This window comes from Diplotaxodon limnothrissa, linkage group LG23 (genome assembly GCF_057381915.1).
Source record: "Diplotaxodon limnothrissa isolate DT_005_m linkage group LG23, D_limnothrissa_male_GT1.1, whole genome shotgun sequence".
Lineage (NCBI taxonomy): Eukaryota > Metazoa > Chordata > Actinopteri > Cichliformes > Cichlidae > Diplotaxodon > Diplotaxodon limnothrissa.
In genome coordinates, this window is record NC_140617.1 from 16,924,568 (window position 1) to 16,951,806 (window position 27,239).

General features: G+C 39.0%; 1 protein-coding gene across 11 annotated transcripts in view; it reads right to left on the bottom strand.

Moving 5' to 3' along the window:
- nlgn1 (neuroligin 1) overlaps positions 1-27,239 on the bottom strand; it is a 265,801-nt gene that overhangs the window by 230,820 nt on the left and 7,742 nt on the right. Inside the window, exons 2-3 of one of the 11 annotated variants that reach the window (XM_085348824.1) lie at positions 13,465-13,498; positions 1,286-1,301 (exon numbers count right to left, since the gene is read on the bottom strand). The exons of the other annotated variants lie outside the window; for them this stretch is intronic. Coding sequence (XP_085204950.1) covers positions 1,286-1,301; positions 13,465-13,498 — 50 coding nt within the window. The remainder of the gene's footprint in view (positions 1-1,285; positions 1,302-13,464; positions 13,499-27,239) is intronic. 11 annotated transcript variants of the gene reach the window in all.

Sequence of the window (27,239 nt, forward strand, 5' to 3'; positions counted from 1 at the left end):
TCTCAATTGGATTTAGATCTGGACTTTGACTGGGCCATTCTAACACATGGATATGTTTTGTTTAAAACCATTCCATTGTTGCCCTGGCTTTATGTTTAGGGTCGTTGTGCTGCTGGAAGGTGAACCTCCGCCCCAGTCTCAAGTCTTTTGCAGACTCCAAGAGGTTTTCTTCCAAGATTGCCCTGTATTTGGCTCCATCCATCTTCCCATCAACTCTGACCAGCTTCCCTGTCCCTGCTGAAGAGAAGCACCCCCAGAGCATGCTGCTGCCACCACCATATTTGACAGTGGGGATGGTGTGTTCAGAGTGATGTGCAGTGTTAGTTTTCCGCCACACATAGCGTTTTGCATTTTGGCCAAAAAGTTCCATTTTGGTCTCATCTGAGCAGAGCACCTTCTTCCACATGTTTGCTGTGTCCCCACATGGCTTGTGGCAAACTGCAAACGGGACTTCTTATGGTTTTCTGTTAACAATGGCTTTCTTCTTGCCACTCTTCCATAAAGGCCAACTTTGTGCAGTGCACGACTAATGGTTGTCCTATAGACAGATTCCCCCACCTGAGCTGTAGATCTCTGCAGCTCGTCCAGAGTCACCATGGGCCTCTTGGCTGCATTTCTGATCAGCGCTCTCTTTGTTCGGCCTGCGAGTTTAGGTGGACGGCTTTGTCTTGGTAGGTTTACAGTTGGGCCATACTCCTTCCATTTCTGAATGATGGCTTGAACAGTGCTCCGTGGGATGTTCAAGGCTTGGGAAATCTTTTTGTAACCTAAGCCTGCTTTAAATTTCTCAGTAACTTTATCCCTGACCTGTCTGGTGTGTTCTTTGGACTTCATGGTGTTGTTGCTCCCAATATTCTCTTAGACAACCTCTGAGGCCGTCACAGGGCAGCTGTATTTGTACTGACATTAGATTACACACAGGTACACTCTATTTAGTCATTAGCACTCATCAGGCAATGTCTATGGGCAACTGACTGCACTCAGACCAAAGGGGGCTGAGTAATTACGCACACCCCACTTCGCAGTTATTTATTTGTAAAAAAATGTTTGGAATCATGTATGATTTTCGTTCTTCTCACGTGTACACCACTTTGTATTGGTCTTTCACGTGGAATTCCAATAAAAGTGATTCATGTTTGTGGCTGTAATGTGACAAAATGTGGGAAAGTTCAAGGGGGCCGAATACTTTTGCAAGCCACTGTATTACCACCTGTCTGAGCTGAGAGTAAGGTATGCAGTATTTGCAAAAAAATGAGATCTAATTCATGGCAGTAGCTAAGCGTACCTGAAGATATGAAAGTCTTTACTCTCTTTCGATGAAGACTCTTTTTGGCTTGACTGAAGGTGTTTGAAATGAATGCCTTCTGTTTTGAGGTCTCCTTTTAATTAAGCACATTGTCATTATTTTCTCTCTTTGCTCTTCTCTGTTTTTACCTCAATGTAATCAACATGAATCATTTCTTTTTCTATTTATGTACATGATGGCAGGACCAGCGATGCCAACAGTCACTAAAGGGGCCTGTTCATCTGCAGCTTTTCTCTTGTGATGCTGCTGTTAAAGTAAAGCCTTGAGGCTCTTAGAACTTGTCAGCTTTTCCCCATATGAAGACTGTCTTCACAGTAACACGATTACAAGCTTGGGGTTTTCAGGTAGAGTTTGATTGAATAAAAAATTTGTATTGCCAATATCATGTGAAGCTCTAGTGCCAGTCAATGCACTACTACTCTAGGGATTTAAGAAGAGGTGCAATGTCAGTCTGGTGACTGAAAGGTTTGGACAGAGTTAGTTTTTCTGCAGCTGGAGTTTAGAATTGTCATAGTTTCCCTTTCTGAAATTAAATATTTTAGGAGGACAATATTTAAATGAATTGTGTAAATGTGATTAACTAAGGTAGGCAGGAAAATGTAGTCAAATTTAGCTTCAAGGCAAATAAACTTATATGGTGTTGGATGTAGCTATGATTGTTTCAGCTATGAACGTTATTTAGAATTTATTTAAAATGTATTTATTTAGAAGGACACAGGGAGATGTTATAAGAACAACTGCATAATTGGCAGATAGTGGTGTTCCTGGTGTCAAGGACTTGGACGTTTCCTTTAGCTCATCGCTGAGTCCTCAGCCTGAATGCTGAGAGCCAACTTAAAGTAACTATTTTCTGTATGACTTTTATCAGTCATTGTCATTGTGGAGGAATTTTGGTCCACTCTTTTTACAACGTTGCTTTAGTTCATTGAAGTCTGCATATACATGTTTATGCGCAGCTCTATTAAGGTCTCAAACAGGTTGAGGTATGGACTTTGGCTGAAAGAGCATCAAGGCGTTCTAATCCCTATACAAGATGCGCAACGATCCTCTACATTACATTACTGCATTGTCAAACTACAGTTATTAATAAGGCAGATCTCTGTATTAGACTTATATCTGAATCTTTTGATAAGTATTATTAACTTTGAATAAATACCTCCAGCATTACATGGCACAGAAAAAGTGAATAGTGTCATAATAACAACAGCTTTATTAACACATGGCTGGTTCAGGATCTGACTATAAATAATATTTTCTGTTCTTCTAGACATCCTTCAGGTGAGCTGTTACATGCACATTTTAGGTTTATACTATAATAAGCCACCTGAGAGACGTGGGATCACACACATCTGTGGCAAACGCAGCCCATGGCAATTGATCTGAAATGCCATGCTGTCTCAGGTGCATAGGCGCTGTAGGTGAACAGCCTACGCATGCAGGAAGTGGCGGCATGTAGTGAACCGCGTCTCAGTGTCAAACTCTTTTGTAGCATCATGCTGTTATTTGAAGGTAATTTTGTTTTTTAGTAATCAGAGTAGCATGCTGTGGGTAATAATGTTGTGCTCTGGCACTCCTTAAATGAGAATCTTAATGCCTTGACGTGGCTTCAGGGATGTATTGAATCTTCTCATAAAGTTGCTGCGGACAGTATGTGTGTCAAGCCTTTATCCATAATTACACACAGAGATTCCAGTCTCCCTTCACAGTGGTTATGCTTTAGTCTCAATAAATAATTTCTGATCTGAGTCTAAATATGTTTAGGGGTTAGAGAGCGTTTAATCACTGTTATTTCCTAAAATTTCATCATTACTCATCATTTCAACTAATTTTGTACTGTATAGTTTGCATTTGTTGCAGAGAGAACCAAACTGCCCCTTTAGTCACTAGTCTTGACTCTGTACTCTCAGTAGGGCTTCCACAGACAGAGAGCCCCATGTCTGAGTGTGTAAAATTCACACAACGAGAGGCTTTGTTCAGATGGTCACCCACTAGGCTTAATTCATTATTTTCCTCTAGATCACTGTTGATCTCTTGTTCACGATTGTTAGCTTCTGCTCATTCCGCACCCCCGCTCTCTTCCTGTCTCAGTGGAGTTAACGTGTTTACCGACGGTCTCTTAATACACCATCTCCTCCGCCTACGTCAATCCCCTCCACGGTACAGCACATTATCCATCACCTTTGCTTTTACCTGTCAGCAAGGACCCACACAGACTGCATGCTGAGACTCATTACTAAGTGTTACATTTCCATCTGTGTGGGCTATGCCAATAGGCACACACACACGCACAGACACACACAGACCCAAACAGTGGCCTAATGGTTAAATGGGCCTTGAATTTTAAAAAAAGAAAAGCCAGCGCAGTCAAAGAGTCACTGAACAGGCAGGAACAGAAGAAGACATACACACCCTGTTTGACTGTCTGCCAATACACTTAATGAAAGAAGTGATGAGTTATTGACAGCTGCTTGTAGCTAAAGCTGCTGAGGTGTCTACTGCTGTCTCCTGTGTGCTGACACACAGACACGCACATGGATGGCCCTGGAATTTAGATCTAATGTCCAATACAGCACTCCAAGCAAAAACAGTTATGTCTCATTATAAGTTTGTGCGTGTGCACCTGTGTATATTTTTGTTTGTGTGTGTGGAGGGGTGTGTTGCTGGCATTGCCTGAATATTGAGCACATCATCATTAAGCACACAGGTTGATGAATGCTATTTTTCTTTGAATGAGCATACATGTGTAGAAATGCACAGCTATATGCATTCTATGAAGATTCAATAATTCAGTATGGGTTTGTGTCTTTCAGCTTCTTAGGTTAGGTTTAACAATAACATATTTGAGATACAGTAGGTTTAAGGGTCTATTTAGAATCACAGAACCAGTGCACAACTGAGACCAATTACTATATTTGCACACAATTGCAACTGCCCTCCAACACACACACACACACACACACACACACACACACACACACACACACACACACACACACACACACAAATATGCTTTGGATGAGAAAAGGCCCCATGAAGGATTTATAAAATTATTTATAAAATTAACAAATGTATCCGCCCCCGTGATCCTCTTTCCCTCTCCTACTTCCACCTTGTCCTCCTCCTCCTCCTCCCTGCCCCCTCCTCTCATTTGGTGTGAAATTAAACATTAAAGCCCAACAGCAAATGATTTAAGGTGCTCAAATATGAATTCATTTTCTAGAACAATTTCCTAATAAGTCTCTGCTGTAATATAGATAAATAAAGTGAGGATTTACTGACAGAGAAATAAAGAAAAAATCAAATGTAGTTTATTATAACACAAAGCTGCAACTGCAACCAACCAATACACCAGCCATGAAATTAACAATCTAACCTGTTCAGTTTTACAGACTACTCAAAGCAGTTAACTGAAGAATGATCAAAACTTCATTAGAAGCATAGCAGACACTGAGATAGCAGTATCTTCATTTTTAGTAAAAATCTTAGCTGAATAATTCCCCAACCCTCTGAATCGTGCACTGTCATTAAATACTGCCGTTTCAGTATCTAGCTCATGCCTTCAATACTCTCAATTTTCTCATAGAATATTTTAGTAAGACAGAAAGTCTAAAGCTGTGCTAGTGGCTCTGTCATGCTGGACACTGGTGGCATAAAACTAATATTAATATCACCAAGCTAACTTGCTCACAATTACAGCTGATTGTAACATTATCCCTGCATGTATCTGGACGTGTAATTATCTGCCCTGGATGAGTCAGAGGAGCATTAAAGAAATCACAGGAAGCCCACAAGAAATACATGGACATCAGTCCAAAGTGTTGTGGCAATCTATGCTGCGCTTGTTGACATGATTCAGTCCTGAACAAAACAGTGCACCAGCTGTGACAAGTAAACTTGTCATGGCGTTGTATGGCCATTCCATCTGTAAAGCTGTTGTACACAGCACGGAGGTCGATTTATGAAAGTGACAAAAACTGCAATGGCAGACGCGATTTGAAAACAAACAAAATAATGCTTAAAGGACTTTTTTGTTGCTTTTTATTTGTTTGTTTTTTAAATGTACCACTCTAACATGGGCCCAGTGTTGCCCATTGATAAACCTGGGGTCATTTCTAGCTATTTTGCATATCACTGCTATTCAGAATTATTTGTTCTACAGATTATAAGCTACTTATTCTGTCAATGATCAAAGTTAACACTTTGGAGTAATTTTCTAATGGTATGGAAAATAAATAATATGATTTATTTTGCTTTACTCTCATATTTTGTAAAGAAACTTCAACAAGGAGTAATGAAACTAAGCTCTAGAGAGCACTGCAAGCACAAACATTAATGGTGTTTCTATAGCTTAGAGAAAGAAAATTACAGACATACAGTAGTTTTTATGTATATAATTAGTACAATATATGTGCCTATTTTCCCTATTTACAAAGTGGCTTCATGTTATGCTGTGATGCAATATGAGTGCAATAAGCTACAGTAAAGAGAGCATCAGCATTTTTCACAGCCAGTAAAACAGTACCAGGTTTTTCTTAGCTCCTGTAACGCAAAGGAAGGCATAATTGCAATATTAAGTATTTTTTGGATTAAAGATAAGAATGTTGAACACAACCTGAAGGATCAAGCAACTAAATTTCACTCTACTGAACTGACCTCCACCCACAGCCAGGGATTTTTAAAAAACAGTCTGTGGTTCTCCATAAGATGCTTATTTTTTACTAAGTCTTTCTGAAATGCAGCCAGGAATTAATCTTCTTGCCGTCTCAAACTTTCTAGCCATGTAAAGGTTGCTGTACAGTCATGAAAACAAAGTACACAAATTACAGGCTTTTACTGTATCAGGATATAGTAATACAAGAAAAAACACACACACATTTGGCCTTTCTGCCATTATTTCTTTGATGATGCCAAAATGCAGAAGCAGTGTGTGAAAAATTAAATACACCTAATTAAATAGCTTGTATAACTAACTTTAGCAGCAGAAATGGCTGCAGGGTACCCAGGTCCTGTGGTTGCAAAATAAGCCTGAATCACTGCTCCACCACCATGTTTGACAGTTGGTGTTTGTGCCAATATACTGTGTGTGGTTTTTGCCAAATGTGGCACTGTGTACTATTGCCAAACATCTCCACTCATCTCATAGTCTCATCTGTCCAAAGAAAATTGCTCCAGAAGTCTTGGGAAGACTGTTAGCTTTCTTGAATGTTTTCCATTTTCTCCTTTTATAAAGACAGAGAGACAGAACGAGAAGGATCAATTAATGGCAAGGCAGGTCCACTGCAAAACAGCTTTGGAGTGGATATGACTGAACACCTTTAAGTGATTTATATAGTTGTGCAAAAGCAAATTACATCTAATTATGTCTTATTGTAGCAATAAAGTGTTCTGTCATTCTTCTGTATTTGCTAGTGCAACACATAAATATTACAGATTAGGCACTAGGTAGTAATTGCGGTAGAGCTAATGACTTTTCATCAGCTTAAGTGTGAGTAAATAGTAAACAGAAAGTGGAGGAAAGAGACTCCAGGAGGATATGATAGCGATCCACACATTTTGAAATAAAATATTTTAAAGTCCTAAAATGAAAAATCAAGATAATCAGACAGTGTGAGATGTGACAGGCTGTGTGATTACACAGAGTGGATGCTGCTGAGCCTCCCCCAGCAAAGCTAATCTATTTTCAAAAGACTTATTTATATTGCAGTGACACTAATGAAGGACATTTTGACAGCATTACAGCTTATTTGTGTATACTCAGTTTTTTTCTATAAAAGGCTGCTTTACTGTACATCACAGTTTTTATATTAAGAACTTCTATACCATCCATGAAGACTATGTAAAAATCGTATTAACAGTGAACCTTCCCACTAAACTAACTGTGTACTGACAAATCATTAGATTATTTTGTGTTTCTTAATCCAATCCAATCCACTGGCCCTACCACACCAACTTTGTCTCATAAGCTAAAGTGACACCTTGGCTTCTGTTTTGAGCACCACCTGCTCCAGCATTACTTTATCCATTACCTTTCCAAATGCACACACTCACACAGTATAAACATGAACAGGAAAAAAAAACCCAAAATAAAACACTACTACATGTGAATGAATACAAATGTCATTTCAGTAGTTCTGTGTTTGAGCAGAAGCCATTAGAGGGGATATAGTGTGGCAACACAGCAAACTTTGTGACATCTTTCTTTCTCCAAACCGTGAGGTTTAGATGACTTCCTTGTGCCAACAAGCTCTGTAAAGGACTGGAAAGTAGTAGAACTCTGTATGTATCTATGGGTAGAATGAAGCTGGGTATGGGGCCAGCATTACAGCATGCAACCTGCTCTATTCCTTCTTACCCAATTTAACATCACAGCATAATTAAAGAGACTTGGCAGTCCCTAAGAGCAGATTTCCTAGTCCCTTGCACTAGAGCTTGTTGGAGGGGGATGCTTGATCACATGCAACACAGGAGTAACACAGAATACCACACCAACATGAGGTGGCTTACTGTTTCCATAAATAAACTAATTACTGGAATAGTTATTTGTTGTAGGATAAATATGAACATGAATCTTAGCTAGGATTTTTCAGGTCTTGGTAGAAGTAAAGAAAAGTATAACTGAAATGACATTTTAACACCTGTGTTAAAGTGAAAGGTAAAATAAAAACACTGAAATAAATGAATGCTTCCTCCATCTTTACTTCTTAAAGGCTGCCTCTGGGATGCACCTCTGACAATAGCTTGTTAAAAATTCATCCAAGTTGTGAATGACTACCTAAAATATTTTAATAACATACATACTTCATGGATTTATTTCTCCTTGACTGCACTAATATACATGCGGGTCTACATTTGATGCAGCGTACTCATTCCTTTTTGAGTTACTCTTGAGTAAGTTCACAGCCCGTCTAACCAATTACCTTTGTAACTCTTGGGACCATGTGAGACATGACAACATGTGCAGCTATTTAAGATATGCTATCAATATTAAGTGCACTTCAGTGCTCCAGAAGAGCACGAATCACTTCTATATGAACTCGATATACCCCAAAGACTAAACCATTAGCATACATAGTACTCAGCTAAATAAATATCTCTCAGCAAGAAGAATTGACTTTTTTTTTTATTATATTGAATTTTATTACTTCAAAATGATGACATGGACCTTTAATGGCTATTTTTGGCCACAAGTCAATTGTGGTTATACTGTCTTGCTTTAATTCTTTTAATACTTTTGAAGCATTAACAGCAATTTATTCACTTCTGTCATGTAAACCTTTTTTGTATTTCCTCTTTTAAAATTATCGTTTTACAGAGTTTTTCTGTTTGTTTGTTAGTTTGTCTGTTTTTAAGTACATATCCGCCTCAGCGACCAGACACATACCACTTACCATACAATTCTAATCACTGGAACAAAAATGTGGTGCACGAGAAATATTGTTATAATTCAGTCAGTCGTTTCCATTCTCTTGCCATGTGTGTGCAATGGCTAACATCATTGCCCATATTTAGTTTACAGCAGCCTCTCCATCATCATTGAAGCAAATAGCTTCATGCATTACATATTTGTACGGCTGTTTTGGAAAGGGCCCTCATAAATAATGACTAGAAGTGAAATAGAAACTATGGAAAAAGCTGTTACTTCTCACCACAGTGTGTCTACTTTTGTTGTTCACAATGTGCTGTGTCTGAAATATGTATGAGGCAAAATGTGTCCTCGCTACAACTGTAGTAACGAAGCACTAAAGACAAGAGGGAATGAAAAAAAGATTGATTTTCTTTTCTTCCCTTTTTTTTGATGAATCTTAAAAAGGAGGTAATGTTATGACATTTGTATCCGTGCGTCTTTGTGCCACTACAATGGCTCACGCTGGCAATGTGCTGAAGGTTCAAATGTCCTTTATTTAATATTCAGGAAAGAGGAAAAACATAAGCAGCTTATTTATTTATTGTAATGCAAGTGTCATGAATATGTATGAGCAGCTATCAATGCTGTCACCTTGAGCAGAGTGGCTTGCATGTACGTGTGCAGGTTTGAGTTTAGGTGGGTGGAGGCTGATGCGTATGTGCAGCTATTTAGAAAAACAAAAGCTTGGAAACCAGTTTATACAAGCACTCAAGGTCAGTCTCTCCTTTTTCTTTGACATTTACCTCACTGAGCTATAAACTAGTGCTGGGTATTCAGACAGCAGTGGTCCTATTCAACAAATATGGTCACCATAGTGACTGTAAAATTGGGAATAAATTCCTTTAATTTTGAGGAATGTTGTACATACTTTATTAAAATTCATATCAGATGTACTGTACTGAAACTTCCCTCCATCTCTGGCTGATAACACAGAGCTTTTATAAAGCGTATAACTCTTCCAATACACATGAACGAATAAAATAAAATGGAATAAAGAGAGGTGCACTATGTTGAATGTCTGACATAAAGATTAGGCATAGATTGAGATAAATTGACTTTTATGTATTAACAAATTAATCTATTTTATTAGCATGTAAAAACAACATTTTTATTGAGGTGTACAGTATCTTTGATCTACTTCATATCTAGGTTGTTTTTGGAATACTTATCTTTTTACATCACACATACATTTGTTAATGTATATTTCAGGACACACATAAAACTGGATTTTTAGTTTAAAAAACCCTAAAAACTTTACATTTCTGGAAATAAAATCTTAGAGATCTTAAAGAAAGAAAGGCAGATGTTGATTGTAGTTATATGATTTACCTGTTATGCTCCAAAACAAGAAAGGTTAATGTACTTCATCATCACTAACAATACATTGTTAAGATTAATATACTAGTAAATAGCTTTTTTGGGAAGTCGCCTTCTATCTCTCTCTGTCTTGCTTTATTTGAATGAATCCCTGCATTGATAAAAAAACTAACAAAGTACTGTATCGGTGAAAGTACGTTCCTTCAGTGCTCCAATAAAAAAACCCCACAAAAACAAACAAAAACTAAGCATAATAACAAGAGAAAGGCATTTTAGTATAGTGCCCCAAGTGTAGTGGTTTACACATTTGCTTAACAAGAGAACGATCCCTGATTTGATCCTTGGAGGAGACACAAATCCCTTTGCGGTTGTGTCAGGAAGGGCATCCGGCATAAAAATCTGCCAAATCAAAGATGCAGAGATTTCCACTGTGGTAACCACTTGTGAATAAGGGAGCAGCTGAATCTAGCCATATACGCCTCTATTGCTGTATTTGTGGTCAATTAGGTCATATCAAATTAAAGGCAAGCACTATATTTTAAAATTTCTGACAATATGCTACAATTTGCAGCTCTGACTTTTCTTGTACACAGCCAGGGTTGTTCCTGGTTCTGAATAGACATTTGGTAGCTGATAGAGTTGTATTGTTGATTGTCATTTATGCTTAGAAACATTTACTCATTTATGCTTAGAAATATTTAACCATAGATGCTTAGAAGTGTATAATCAATTGTGTAGTGATAAGTTGTGTGATCTTTAACAGGCTACAGAGGCCTGGTGTGCATTCCACACTGGGAGCATGGGAAAGTTCGTACCTTGTTTAATTGTTATGGTAGGATTAACGTAGTTACATTTGTTTTAGTTTAAGTGCTTTTTGTGTATAAATGAACTACTAGACTTCCTTACTGTGTTATCTAGGATGAGGGGGGGTCTACCCTCTTCCTGACCAAGGATATTTTCTTGTGTGCTTTTATGACCCTTTGATCAGCAGTAGCACACACACACACACACACACACACACACAAGGTACTCTTTGTGTATGTAGACGTCATATGTTAATGAACCTATGCATATTCATGTAACCTCAATAAAAGGACAGTGATACGGGAGAACGGACGAGAGCAACTGGGGCCAAGCGAAGGAACGGCGTTTGTCCGGTTCTCTCCCGTGCACGAGTAACATGAAGCTTGCCTACTTCGTGTCTTGCTTTGCGGTGTAATTATATTGCCTTCAACGTTCCAGCGAATAGGTTTATGCTACAAACCCATCATTAATTGGTCCTTCGATGCCGGAGCCCTGGAATCGCATTCACCGAGGGGAGGAGGGACACGCTGAAACACTGACGTCAGCCAGGAAGTTCCTGTGGATTCGCTGTCTGTCCTTCTCCTCGATGAATGGCGATCGGCGGGATTCAGGCTGATATTACACGCTAAGCAACGCCAAGTAAGTTTAAAGAGGCCGACTCTATAACCGTGTCGTTGTGCAGTCTCCGCCATTTTGTGAGGCGTTGAGAAGTTCGCTGCTTTGTGGAGCGATAACTGGGTTAGTGTCCCGAAAAAGAAGTTTTGGTTAAATCGCCCAAGGGTCCCAAGCGTCCGGTTTTGAAATCGCCCTGGGTGTGTGTCCCGAGCGTCCCTTCATTGGGTTTTGTCGCGCGAGTGGGTGAGCGTCCCACAGCTGGGTCAAGGTCCCGAGCGGTCCGGTGTGAGTCCGGAGTAGGCCTATTTTGTGTTATTGTCATTTTCGTCGTCGTCTCGTTGTTGTTGTTGTTGTGTGTGAGTGTGTGCGGAGCAGAACGCGTGGTGTGTGACGTCAGCAGTTGTTGTTGTTATTATGGGTTTCTAAGCAACCAAGAGTGAGTTAGAGGGAGAAAGACGTTTGTGCTGGACTTTGCTCCTGGCAGCACAAAGTATTTATGTATAAAAGAGAGAGAGCGAAGGCTCCACAGCTGCGTGGGTGCACGCGAATGCGGTCGCGCGGGTTTCACGCGGACCTGAGCCGTGCGGTTAATCGCAGGCTTATAAATGGAAGAGATTCAAATGTTAGAAGTTTTCAGAAAACACACCAGCCTTGAAGAGTGTGTGGAAAAGGCCAGCCCACATCAGCAGCTGTGCTCTGGTGGGTGGCTTTCCCCCCACCCCTTCCTGACACAAAATGTTAACAGCCTGTGTGCCAAACCATTGAGGTGGATAGTTGTTAAAAGTAACCTACATTAAACTTGTGGTTGCTTAAATTCAGTACAATGACATGTGAGGAGAAGTGATATAGGTAAATATTTAAACTCATGAAGTGCATAGAGGCACTTGACCTGTGTGGAAGACGGTCGTCTTATTATGAGCCATTGTTGAGATATAGAGCACATCTGTGAAAACAACTAATATGCTCAACCCTGTATGAAACATCTAAAAATACATGATGGAGAAGCTGTGTTGAATATGTAAGTGTAAGACTTTGCCACTGTGGGCAGAGCAACTACTGTGTGATGTTGCGTTGCAGTTTTGTTTTTGTTTTTTGAGCTGATGAGCAAGCTACACATTATCAGATCAAGAGCTGTCTGAGAACTACTCAAAGAGAGGGAAACAGAGAGTGTGCAGCGTTTCCATGAGCAGTTTTTCTGCACCTTGACTCGTGTGTGTGTGTGTAGCATCAGCATCATGTTTTTGTTTATTTGTTTTGTTGGATTAAAAATAATTAAATAAACTGGTGATCATGCTTATGGATCACCATGGCACATATCTCCAGCCATATGGTTTATTTATGCAGATGAAAAAGTGAGTGTGAATGTGTCTGACATCACAGTGTTTTTGTGCACTGTGCAAAAGTAATTGCCTTTGATTGTGAGTGAGAGCAGTGATTTTGCAGACCACCAGCTATTGTGAAGAAAAAAAAAAGAGTGAAAAAGAGACAAATTACATTGTAGACGAAGAAAAATAATCATAGGAAAAAGGTTTTGTGTTGATCAGCCGAAAAACAACTACAATGTCATTTTCTGCTTTTAAGAAAGGATTGTTCACACAAACACAGACAGAGAGAGATGTGTGATATTAAGCAGTGATGATAATAATGAAAGTCTCTCAGTCTGTCGTTTACAGGTGGGGAACGGACCTGGATCAATCCTACACGGGTAGCAGTCGTAAGAAAATTATAGGTTCAAATCATTAGAAAAATTAGAAACACTCAGCCAGAATTTTTGGCTGAATTGTTTTGCAGCTTCCCGTCCTCATCCTGAACAAGCAAGCTCCAAGGAAACGAATCTCTCCCTGAAGACACCGAGTGCAGTTTCAGAAGCACGAGCATGAACATTTAACAGTGGACAGGAGTCCAAGAGACAATCTGAGCAGAGAGGTCCAGCAGCACTGTGGGCAAACGGCATCAGAAAGAGAAGAACCACCATCTAGATTGGATGGATGGAGATGCGTTTCCAGCCAGCTGCAACCTCACTGTGTGTGAAGGACTTTTGAGAAGACTGTCTGAGTTTGACATTTGCCATGTTTGGAGTGAGATGGCAATGAAAGAGACAGTGGGACAAAGAGAGACACGGGACAAAGCTGGGAAAAAAAAAAAAGCTGACTGCCATTGGACTGAAAAGTGGGAGAGAAGGAGAGGAGCAGAAGAGGGCTGAGGCTGCTGTTTTAGTGTGGGCAATCAAATTAGGTTAAGGAATTCGGGGAGACAAGCGACTGCCTGGAAGTGGAGGATTGACACAGTGTCCAGACCACCACAAAAGGAGGAAGAGGACAAGCACTGAGGCATGCAAGTGTACTGTTAGAAAATGGAAAGGTGACACCACACATGCAGCTAATATCCACCAGAGATAACACAAGACCATACACAAAGTGTTACTCATTAAAAGAGGGTATTTGTAGAAGGGGTTAACAACACACAGTGTGGTTGCCGATGGTAACCTGTTTCAGAAGATACATAAAAACAGAACATATATTAACCCTACTAACAATTCCAAACACAAAATAGCTTATGAAGATTAGACAACATTTTAAGTGTGTGAGTCTGTTTATTATCTTGTCCAAGTCACCTCGTGTGATGTAAAGACCAGTGAAACTCATAGCACATTGCATGCTCTGCTGGATATACAGCTCCACACACATGCAATGAAAATTAGTTTGTTATCTTTCATGAGTGTTAAAATAGTGTCAATTTAGCAGACACTTGTTATCAAATACTGAATTTATCCTAAAAAAAATTGACTCTCCAAGTTGCAGGACAACAATTTAACTTTTGTGGGAAAAAAAAAATCCTGGTTTGATAAATCAGTGATCAGGCAATAAATTTAGTGTTAAAATGGTAAATTGGGAGAAGCTTCCTGCTTGATTGATGCAGCACAAGTAATTTACTGTATGAGGGAAATTGTCTTTTGTGATAATATTTTGAACATGCTTTTCTGTTGTCCTGTCAACTTAGTGGGTTAATAGCTGATATGCAAATTAGTTGATCGGTTTTAGATTAATGAAAGGTGACTGAATTCTAGCACGAGTGAATGAGATGTGTTTGAGTGGAAACTCTAAAACACTGAGTTCCTGCTTTGATGTGCGAGTGAATTCTGTATTTAGATATACAACTCTGAATACGTCAGAACAAACTTTTTTTTATGAAGTGCATGACAGCATGTCACATGTTTTATGATGAAGGAAAAAGGAAAATTGAATAAAATAGATCTGTGATTTAGATGAGTGAAGAGCACAGACCTGGTGATTAAACTCATAGCTAATAAGACACATTAGGCTTATGTGTGTGTTGTGCAGCTGATGGTTGGTTTGGAGTGAATCTAGCTGATGATTCTTCTTCTGTGTGAAGCTGATGAGGAGTTTGTGTCATAACTTAACAAGGCCTTTTTATTTTGATACTTTTACAGTGCACTGAAAGTTTGGTTTGATAATTTGTTATTTTCCATTTTTATCTTTTAAACAGGCACTGATTTTGTTTGTCTATTTTCTTTTCTTTAAGCAGATCCACACGTCGGGAATTAAAAGTGCTACACGTCGTCGAGAAAATTGTGACAAGTGAGTCTTCTCCACATTAAATTGGGTTTTGGAGAAGGCCACTTATAAGTGTCCCAGCCTAAAACTGGATTCAGCGATGTAATCCTATCTAAAGTTCTTTTTTCTTTTTTGAGATGACGTCATTTTGCTGGAAGTGGAAACTAAAATGCGACTACAGGTTCCACTATCAGCAAACAAAGAAACAAACAAAGAAAGAATGAATGAGTGAATGAATGAATGGAAATAAAAACAAACAAACTGACTGACCGACTGGTGAAAGCTGACAAGACTTCATCACGACTCAAAGTTAATCTCCACCTAGACAGGACAAAGGGTGGATGAATCTATATGTGTTTTTTGTTACAGGAGCAGTAAGATGACAGCAACATTCGAGGGTGCATGATGATTTAACTTGTGAAATGCCACTTTCTCTGTCTGTGCATTTACTAAGGGTGCTATTCCCTATTTTGTGTTGCTCAGAGGTCACTGTGAGAAATTGTATACATCTGCGCAGCGCTAACATTTGTATTTTCTTTTCTACAGCATTACAGTTTTTTATGTGTTTGATTATGTGGTTTATAAGAGGATTAGTTAATGTTTTTTTTACTATAGGATTTTTGGGTTTACATGTGACTGACATTCTTTCCACAGCTAGGGTTGACTTTATGGTGTTTTTATGGCACCTCTGGAACCTGTTGACCTGTGTCTGACCTCCGTCTGACCACAGTCAATGTGTATTGCTTATGTTTGTTTTTTCTGGGACTGCATGTGGAAGATTCAGCTGAAACGGACAAGTGACATGAGTAAAACAAATAAGAGATTGCGTGTTTATGGAATAGTTTATTGTGGGCTCTTTGCTGGCCACTTTGAGCCCATAATAATAATAATAATATGTGAGTGGAGTGACTTTGCTTAAGAGAAGTCACCGATTACGTTAATGTTAACTGAGCACATGGGATGATCCATGTTTGAGGCGAATTATGGTAATAATAGTGATTTAATGATTTGAGAAAACATGCACATGACACTTGTCTTGCCCGTGCTGAATGCTTGTTACTCTTTTGATATAATTGTTTATACGTGTGAAGTTTGATTTTATTTCCAGATCTTGTGTATGCAGGCTCCTGGTGGAGCCAGTTTTTAAGACAGGGATCCAGGTTTGGTGAGTTGACGCATGAGCGTGTCCATGCGTCAAGAGGTGGAGTCCAGAATTAATATTAAACAATGTTTACTATTATTGTTGGAGTGATTTGTGTGATTAGCTGTATTTACAAGTATTAAATCTATGCAAGTGGTGCATCCATGTTCAGATGAGGCTTTGATGGTCTATAAGTTCACTGAACTAAAGAATGTGGTTTGATGATTGTTGACATGCTCTCCAAATAGAAGTTTTTCTAAAATACAGGTGCAGCAGTAATCTCCTGGGAAATCTTCAGAGGCCCAGTGAGAAGCAGAAACATTCCAGGCATAGCCTAGGCAGTGGTTGAGGTCAAAGATCAAGCTGGTTGGGGCCCATCATGAAATCAGACCTTGGAGCCACAGCAAGGACCATGAAACTGCCTGCAAAATAGAGGAGAGGATCGTCCACAAGATGGGAGAGAGACTTCAGGAGGATCAGAGATCATCTTCAGCACAGCAGACAGGACACAGAGAGCTGTGCTACTAAGCTTCCAGGAGATCAAGAGGAGACTTCCCACAGCAAGATTTAAATAAAATGAAAGATTCAATATTGACGCTGAGGAAGACAACTAAGGTGTACGACGTGCTCTGCCTTAAACCTTCAGCAGCGTTGGAACATGAAAACTCGAGGGATGAGGAGCGTGCCAAGCTCCATCGACAGCGCAGAAGGAGTTCGAGGATGACATCATGATTCTGTGAAAGCACAGGAACCAGAAGCTATGGTGGTGATGACGGCAGTTTCCTATGAACTGCTGGGATCATAACAGCAGTAAGACAACCCAGCACCCTTTCCACAGAGATGTTTCTCTGCAGAGCGTGGACAATGAAGGAGTCATAAATATCCCCCTCACAGGACGAAGGCTTGAATGAGGTGATGGGGGTTGGTGGAGGCCATAAAACTAGAGTGCTGAGAGGTCTGCAGCTTTGGAAATAGCTGAGACCCATGTTGACAAACAACAAAACCAACTGGTATGTTTGAATGTTTATTCTACATACATTTGGACTCTGGTCCTATGGACAATGATGGAAACAACTGGAAGAGACATTCATGACGCCTTGCAGAACTCAAACAACTCTGCAGAGAGACATGTGATTTGCACACCTGGAGGAAGCATTACCAAGCTGAGATGTTTTTGAAAATGTTACTTTTTTATTTTCACTATTAAATCAACAATTTCTTTGGTTGCTTATAGGATGCAGTTGCCATGAGATGAGATCAATGAGGAATGGGATAACTGCTAATACATTTGTTAAACTGTGTACTTTTTTCAGTAATTTAGGGTGATTTGACATATGCTGAATATAACAATGTTTGCCTTAAAGCTGTCAGACATGAGGTATTCATAACTGGGAACTTTTCTAGCATAAATGTCGAAAAGGGGGGAATGATAGAGTTGTATTGTTGATTGTCATTTATGCTTAGAAACATTTACTCATTTATGCTTAGAAATATTTAACCATAGATGCTTAGAAGTGTATAATCAATTGTGTAGTGATAAGTTGTGTGATCTTTAACAGGCTACAGAGGCCTGGTGTGCATTCCACACTGGGAGCATGGGAAAGTTCGTACCTTGTTTAATTGTTATGGTAGGATTAACGTAGTTACATTTGTTTTAGTTTAAGTGCTTTTTGTGTATAAATGAACTGCTAGACTTCCTTACTGTGTTATCTAGGATGAGGGGGGGTCTACCCTCTTCCTGACCAAGGATGTTTGCTTGTGTGCTTTTATGACCCTTTGATCAGCAGTAGCACACACACACACACACACACACACACACACACACACACACACACACACACACAATGTACTCTTTGTGTATGTAGACGTCATATGTTAATGAACCTATGCATATTCATGTAACCTCAATAAAAGGACAGTGATACGGGAGAACGGACGAGAGCAACTGGGGCCAAGCGAAGGAACGGCGTTTGTCCGGTTCTCTCCCGTGCACGAGTAACATGAAGCTTGCCTACTTCGTGTCTTGCTTTGCGGTGTAATTATATTGCCTTCAACGTTCCAGCGAATAGGTTTATGCTACAAACCCATCAGTAGCAACTAGATGTGACACTACAGAGTTGGTTTCTTGTGAGTACGCATTGTAGTATTTAACAGAAACCTGTAACAGGAATTTTCTTGTTTTTTGTGACTATTCTTAAATAGATCGCAAATTACAAAAAAAAGAAAACATAGGGGAAAAATGTATACCAGAAGTGAATGCTTTGGTCAGATGACACAAAACTAGACCTCTTTGACCAAAGACACGCTGCTTATGTTGGAGAAAGAAGGGAGAGGCATACAACCCAAGTACACTGTCCCAGAGTGAAACACAGTGGGGAGAGTATTATGGGGAGTGGGAGTATAATGTTATGGGGATGCTTCAGTATGTCTTGAATTAAGAATCTCATCAAGGTGGAGGAACTCATGAAGAAGGATGGATATGTGAAGATTTTGAGAGAAAACCTCTAGCAGGCAACAGAAAAACTAGGTCTGGGTTGTTACTTTGCCTTCAAAGACAACAATAACCCAAAGCATATGTCTCCATTCTGCATCAGTGTTAAATGGATTCATATTACTGCAACATAGGTTTAAGACTAAGCTCATTTTAAATACTTTATATTCTGTTTAATGTCTAGTATCATATTCCATAACCAATGTTTGCAATAGTTGTCCTGTGAGGACCACATATCTTTTAAAATGAGCTCATGAACACAGGCGTACATCTTGATTGTTTTTTAAAAATATATATATTTTAATAATAATTTTAAAAATCAGCTGAATTAAAAGCATTGAGGATTATATTTAGACATTCCCACAGATGCTCATCTGAAAGTGCTGCTGAGCCTGCACCTGGTCAACCATATTAAAGCAGACATAATCAGAGCTTCTCTCCATCATCATCACAGATTTCCTCATTAATATCCTAAAAGAGTCATTAACAACTTTTTCATACTCCATCTTCTCTGTATCACACATATCAGGTGCAACGTGGCGAGCAAGAGGAAGCTCATCTCTTATGATGCTAAATCACTGAAGCTCATTTACTTGCTAATGCTAGCTGTGTTTTCACTCAAAGAACAGACCGTAAGTGAGCTTAGAGCAGTGAAAGCTGGGCCAGCACCAGCTTGCCTTGTGCCCTGGTCTCCACTAAGTTTACTGTGAAAAGACCAGCAGTTTATCCACAATCCATGCGTATAAATTACCTGAAAAAGCTGCTGGTCTATCAACTTCCCCAGCTCAACCCTCAAAACAGAGACTGCTACAGTCCCTTATAAAACTGAAAGAAGCGCAACAATAGCCAACAGCAGCCACAAGGTGGCAGTAACGTAAAGGAGGGATGCATATTAATTAACAGACCAGGAGCTCTAAGACAGCACTGTCTGAAAGAAGCTTTACTTCGGTAATGCCTATTTTTAGACTTGCTGATGAAACACCACTGGTTTTTGGTTATGTAAAATAAACTTGTTTCTGCATGCAAAGGAAAATAATGTAAGCACTATTTCAACTTTGGCTTCATGTGGCTTCAAACTTTTTCGATCAGTGGTCATTTTGCATGTGAATATAGTAGAAGTCACAGAACAGCCATTTTTTTATTGTAACACATTCAGCACTTACAGAATGTACACTACTCAGTTTCCAAGGTAAATTGTACAGTTAGGCAGAGAAAAGCATGTAGATACAACCAGTTGAAGTTGTGAGATTTGTTTTCTTCATCTTGGATACTAAAAGGACTGATATTTGTTTTCACTTAGTTACATATAGTTAAGAACCTGATGTCTCCAATTTCCAAGAGCTTTGATATATGATTTAAAGTCAGTTCTGTTGCTATTTATACAACCATCAAGTGTTGGGGCAAAACTTTAAAATACTGAATGTTGCTTGGGAGTAGAAAGCTGAGTAAACGAGATCCCTACTGTTATCAGCTTTCAGAGCGACTAAATCAAAAACGTTGGCACATTAAAATTTCTGGCAAAATATCTGGTTGAGCTTTCTGTTCCCACCAGTGCAAACATATTCTGCCAATTTTCAGTCTCTATTATTAACCACATCATACTAGACTCTCCTTTGGACTCAAGTTTCTCTCTTTGTTTGTCCCATCAAATAATCTACATTTATTTCTTTGCTTTGCTTAATCATTTGTTTTACTCTAATCTATTTGGAAAACAGCTTGTTGTGTGTCATTATTCAGTAAGTCATCCTGGCATATGTAGTTTACAAAATGGCATTCTATTAAATTGCTATTGATGACTTCTAAACTATCACAGTTTTTGAAGATAATAGAGGTGGCTACAAATGCTTTAGTAGGCCCCTCAGTCTCTACACCTGGCTTCAGTTAACTTGCAGACTGCACAAAATTGACAACTGACAATTTCAACCTGTTCCAGAATTGCTATTACCTCTTTAAAAGAGATCACCCATAAAGTCTTTATATTAAATCACCTTTTTTTCCTCTCAGTATGTGTGACCAAGACCTGGCTAACTGGTGAGTCCCGTGCTTTTTTTAAACTTTTGCCCAATAAATGTGTATTTATTAATTCTCCCCAGTTAACCAGCTTGAGTTTGTAAGAATATATTTGACTGTCACCTAGTGGAAGGAATACATGGCAACATTATTCTCTGTTACAGTTCAAAACTCTCTCTAGTTTGAACTGCAGCTGTTTATAACTGTTTAATTATCCAAGAGTTTTCTGAATTTTTAAATGAATTTGTGTTAAATGTGACAGCATTTTAGTTCTTATTGATTTTAATTCTTATTAAAGTTATTATAAAGTCTGGGGGTTATTTTGATCCGATTGAGTCTTGGCTGGGCCACACACTTGATTTGGTTCTATTGCTTCCTATATCTGCAGTATATCCACTTTTCCTGACTATGTGCCTCATCATTTTATTAAATCAGGGTTCCTGAGGTAAGGGACAAAACCTAGGACTACGCTTCACTCTCTACCATAATTACATCGACTACCACTGACTGTTGAAGTTCAGCAAGGACCGATTTCAGCACAAATGACGGCTCACAGTGCTGGGCTGGTCACAGCAGTCACTCAGCTTTAACACCACTCTGGGCTCTTGCTAGCTTAGCATTAGCATGCTGTCTGTACAGGTACAAGTTGCATTAGCTCAGACCTTCCCAAAGTGCGGGACCTGCCCCCTGGGGGGGGGGGGGGGGGGGGCACAGAGCCATTGCAGGGGGGGGGGGGGGGGGGGGGGGGGGGCACGGTATGAAAAGGGAAAAACAACAACAACAAAAAAAAAACAAAGCTTGGACACTGCTGGCAAGTGGCACCCATACAAAAGCAAAGCAGGAGATGAAGCATAGCTGAATATGTTTCCAAACCAACTTCATTCTAAGCCAAAGACTAGAAAATATGGTGAAGCATATCTTCCCTTTGGCTTCACCTGCATAATTGATTTTCCCTTCCTGGGGAGCACGCACTGGGCTGTTCAAATCACGGACAAACAGTATCCCACATTCATGATTTTTACTTCACAAACATTTGTTGTAATGACTAACTACTCCTGACATTTTGGAGATGTTAGCTCTTTATACAGTAAAGTTACAGTGGGATACAAATAATATCAGGCTCACAATTTGTTCCCCCTGTCTAAATCACGGACAAACAGTATCCTACAGCTGTTTATGTTTTTAAACCCATTTTGCACAGAGAGACATTTTTTGAAAAATGTATTGATAGCAATGTTGAATATTATTACACAGGAAAAAAACAACTACATGTAAAATAATCACACCGTGAGCCTCTGCCTTTGTAAATGGAGGGACAGTAACTGCGTGTATATAAAAAAGTGTAAAACCTGAAGATAGAGACAACATACTGTTAATCTGACTATCTGCTATTCTGCAATTCATCTCATGTAAACAATAACGTGGAAAAAGGCACATACCTTTAACGTTGCGTGACGAACTCTGCATTCCTCGTCCACACGTAAACGCAAAAAATGAGTTTTAACAAATCTTCGTTTTCAGTGATTCGAAACGCCGTTTACGTGTGGACAAAACAGCTGCGTTTTCAAAAATACCCGTGTAGGTGCGGACGTAGCGTAAATGAGTTAGTAGTATATTTTCTTACTACCTGTAATTTATTGCAGGTTACTTGTAATTACTTAATTGTTTACTAAATGGGGGGGGGGGGGGGGGGGGGGGGGGTGAGAACATTTTTCTTGTAAAACAAAAGGGGACCCAGAAAAAAAAGTTTGCAAACCACTGCATTAGCTAGTGATTTGCGATACCACTGATTTCCTTTCCGATCTGATACCAATTAAAATTCAGGTTGGTATCGACGATACTGGTCCGTTACCGATACTTTGTACAAAAATTGAATTTGTTATTGTATTTCAAATTACCGGTACAGCTTCATAATGATAACGGCCATCAGACAACTTGTTATTGTTGAATTATGAAGAATTATCATATAGAAAACAAACCTGAAGTTGTGTGTTAATTTACGCTATTTGAACACATATCTTGTTATTTAACATTTACTTGCCTGGACATTTCAACAAAAACATTCAACATTCACACTTTCCCTCATTCACAGTAGTGATGTCCCACACTACAAATTTTGGTATCGATCCAATACCAAGTAATTACAGGGCCAGTATTGCCGATATCAGTACCAATAATTTTAAGTTATTCAGGCAGCTTATTGGGGGAGAGTAGTGTAGGGTATTGATTCCAATGTTCCCTCTAAGCTGCTCGGTGCGCAATTGCGCACTGCTGGCACGGTTTCTGTGCACAGAAAACCTGCGTTGCACACAGAAAAAAAATTCTAACCTGAATTGAAATTAAAATGAATACTTTAACAATTCTGTTTTGCAGTGTTAGTCAGTCAGTGACTGGCTGCTCCCGTATGGGATTAGAACGATGTCAACTTATCCCATACGGGAGCAGCCAATAATGTGATTCACATTCGTATATAGGCAGCTAATCAACGTTGTTGACAGGCTATGACAGCGTCCTTATGTGCCGACACCGGTGTTTTAGCTAGCAAAGCGGCGTGGCTGATGTGCAGTGAAGCCACGTTAATGACAACGTGTACAACCATTGGAGATGTGAGCAGGACAGTCGGAACAATTGATGGAAAAATTGTGGACTTTATACCAGTTTTTAAATTGTGTTGATAGGCCACGTAAAACCAGAGTTATGATAAAAATATATGCAATGTTTGGTTTTCTTCCTGAATACTATCATTGTTTATATTTACTGCAGGAAGAAACGGTAAAAACAGCTTTTATAAGGAAAACGCTCGAAAGCACTCTCCGCCTGAGAGAAAAAACAAAACCAAAAAAACCCCACCCTTTCCTATTGGTCGAAAAATGTACCATGTTGACCAATCAGAAAATTATATGGCAACATGGCATTTAGTTGTTTAGGAAGGGGGAAGCTTTAGGAGTGATGGTGGTGTTTTGACATGTGAGAGATTTGCGATGTTTAGCACAACTCTTGTGTAGTTAGTGTGTAGTGTAGTCAATAGTTTTGTTGTGTGTGTCAGAACAATGAGGCAACTGCTGAATGTTACAGGCGTTACAGCAGTGATACATCTCCTGTTGTCAGGCCTGCAGATATCATGTTGTTCTCCTTTATCTCATAGTGGACAGAAACATTTTTTTGGAGTGGCACAAATAATTTGTGTGGCATCAAATTTGATGCAGAACAGCTGATTGTGCTGTAAATAGTTTGAAATGTTTATTTTAAAAAATGCCTTCGCTGCAAAACTCAGTTATGTTTTTGTAGAAGTAACTAAATAATTAATTGTCCAACATTGGTCATTATATACTGTATTTTGTAGTCAGAGAGTTACAGGACTCTCTCTCAGACCACAGACTCATAATACAAGTCAGAGCTTTATTTAAAATTTAAAAAAAAAAAAAAAGGAAGAAGAAGAAGAAAAAAAAAAGTTGTGTTTTCAAAATTGGAGTTCAAGTTATTTTTACTTCCAATAGTGTTAACATACTACAAAGGTCATGAACAAGATTTTTTTTACATTTTCATTGTAAGTGGGATAAAGCAGTTAATTAAAAGTAGTCTAACATAAATGTAAATGCTGTGATTTGATTATTTTAATAAACCATGTAACTTGGACGGATTCGATGCTGGCGTGACCACAGTGCACACGTCTGCTGTTGCTCAGAGTGGTCCAAGGGATCGCTCGGGGAGTTTGTGCGTTCGCTCACACACATGAAAAATTAGAGGGAACATTGCTTGATTCCATCGATATTTCGATCGATCTGCCCACCTTTAATGTTAGCAACATAATGCAGTCGTTTCTGTCCTAGAGCAGTCTCCATTTTACCATCATGCTCTTTATAAAAATAAAAGTAATGTCCATATCTACGCTGTGCCACTATTGTCCTTCTCTAGCACACAAACTAAAATCAGCTGATCGTAGTGAGAGTAGAAGAACCGATAAGTGGGATCGCTAGGCAGGGAGACTAACGATTTAAAGGAATTGGACTACTGGGAACCAGTTCTCTACAAGAACCAGTTCTTGATTCCCATCTATAATTATTGATGCTGGTAACTCTGATGTCAGGGCTCTAGAGGGCGACCAATTTGGCAAATGCGACCAAATTTTTCAGTGGTGCGACTAAAAAAAAAATCTTGTTCGAACCAGCAGCAAAAGAAGCAGCAAACTAGGCTTTACATTTGATCAATGTCATCATGAATTCCCTCTGATTTTTGCTGTTTTGCTTCCACCACGATAAAAATCACAGTTCATGCACAGCTCTCTCTCTGTACTTCAAGAACAGTTTCCCGTCTCAAATCTCTGTTTTCTGCATTATTCATTCGCTTATTACCCATCAGTCTACCGTTGTTTACAGCACTGTCGGCCGCTGTCTTTTTCTTTTTTTTCACTTAAATGACCTCGGACAAGAAAACCTGCTGTTCAATACTGAAGAAATTAAAACTTTTTAAAATTATGCAAAATTACAGAATATCGCAGAATAATTTAAGGTTATCTGCTATAAAAAGTCAGGTCAGAAAAATCTCCTTCAAGTTTTTCTGTGTTTTATTCTCAGTTACTTTGACACAAAGGCATCTGCTGTGATGTTCACAATTCTGATGAAGTCTCACATGTATCAGTACTGATAAATGATCAGAATTATAATATTTCTGACTGTCTGAGGCTAAATTGAATCGAATCAGGACTTTGACAAACCGGAATCGAATGGATTATAGAAATCAGTGATAATACCCAGCCCTAGTGAGCAGCCTAGGCCTAGCTGTAGCTGTGGGTAATAAGAAAAGATGAAAATAACTACTGATAACTTTTTTGTTAAGTTAAGGCCTGGTCCGTATGAAATTCATAGCCAGTGCTCTGACACAGTACCATCAACCTCTGAATGCTGAAAAAGCACAGTGTATCCAGAAAACACATTATATGCTGCAATAAATGCACTGCAAGTGTCCCCTCTCCCCACTGCCTTTCAGCAGCATGCAACAGCAAACAGGTCGTCAGAGGAGGGCGAGATGATGATTAAGTTTAACATTTTCTACAATATTGTCAAAGCACTTTAAGCACAAGATTGTTAGTTAATAATTTAGAAATTAATATTTTCTGTATGGACTGCAATCCCCCCCCAAAATGTGCACATGTAAAACTGCGGTGTTAAGCGATGCAGTTGAAAAATATGAGTGCGCCTAAATTTTGTGCCGGTGCGCCCATGGCAAAAAGTTAGTCTATAGCCCTGTACTTAGATACTTGTATTGTCATGTGCACAAGACAAAGTGGCAATACAAGTATTGGCACTCACTCTTCTAACATTCTTCCCATTCTTCCCACTCTTCCCATTAGCCTATAGTATACTTCAAGGGTCCAGTCCCTTTTTCATTCTATATTCTTTAAAAAAATAATAACAATAATAACATTAAATAAAAAATAGACATATCTGCCTTTTAAACCAGGCACCAAGTCCTCTACAAATTTATTAATTTGTTGTTTAGCTAAGGTTGAAACCTGACTAAAAAAAATTTCTGAAAGTTAATGAAAATAAAACCACCATGTTAGTGTTTCATCCCAATCAATGACAGACAATTTCACTTTCCATGACCCCCTCAGATCTTGAGCCCATGTCATCATATCTTAAACCTCATGTGAACGATCATGGTGTTAGCCACACCCATAGCAATAATCCCACACACAGGAATTACTGCAATGAATTATATATCGGACTGAGGAAAACACTAATATCACAATTGCAGCTGGTTCAAAATGCTGTTGCTACACTCTTGACAGGCACATGGAGGCGTGATAATATTTCGGCCAGTCAATTGCACTAGCCTTCTTTGAAGCACAGGATCAATTTCAAAATATTGTTGCATCCATCAATCAAAGTGCTAAAAGCATTTTCATCAATGTCTGTTGTGCTTAAATGTGCTATATAAATGAATTGACTTGACTAGAAAAGAGAATATAATATTGCCAGTGTGAAAACTAAATCACTGACTTGTACAGGAACAACTGATAAAAAGCAACACTCCTAACAGTTGTACCTGGAAGTGCTGAAAAACAAAACATAACAACAAATACCAAAAAACCCTAAAACAAGTTGTTTTTCCATACAGGAATATCAACCTGAACTAAAGTTTCAAATTCAAAATACACTACATTTTGTTACAGAGAAATATTACTATGCAAGTTTGATAAAAGGTACTATATTAGAGCTTTCCTGGTTCCAAGAAAAAAAAATATTTAGGGATGATGTGATTGTTGATCTAGTTCAGTTTATTTAGTTTGCTTTTGTAAGGTTCCCTTTGCTGTGTCCTGCACAAGGCGGCTCATTTGGCAATAACAAGTTAGTCTGGAGTGCAGGTTCTTAGCTGGTGACCAGAGTAGACCAAGTATATCCAAGTGAAACAGTCTTTGCACATCAAAAACGCAGACAGCAGGGGGTATTGCACTTGAGGTCCTCTGGTTATGACTTTCCTGTATGAATGGAGCGCTAAAAAAAATAAGTAGACCATACCACGACCGTTATTAGGTGATTTAAAAGTTTGTCCCAGCAGCAAACTTTTAAATC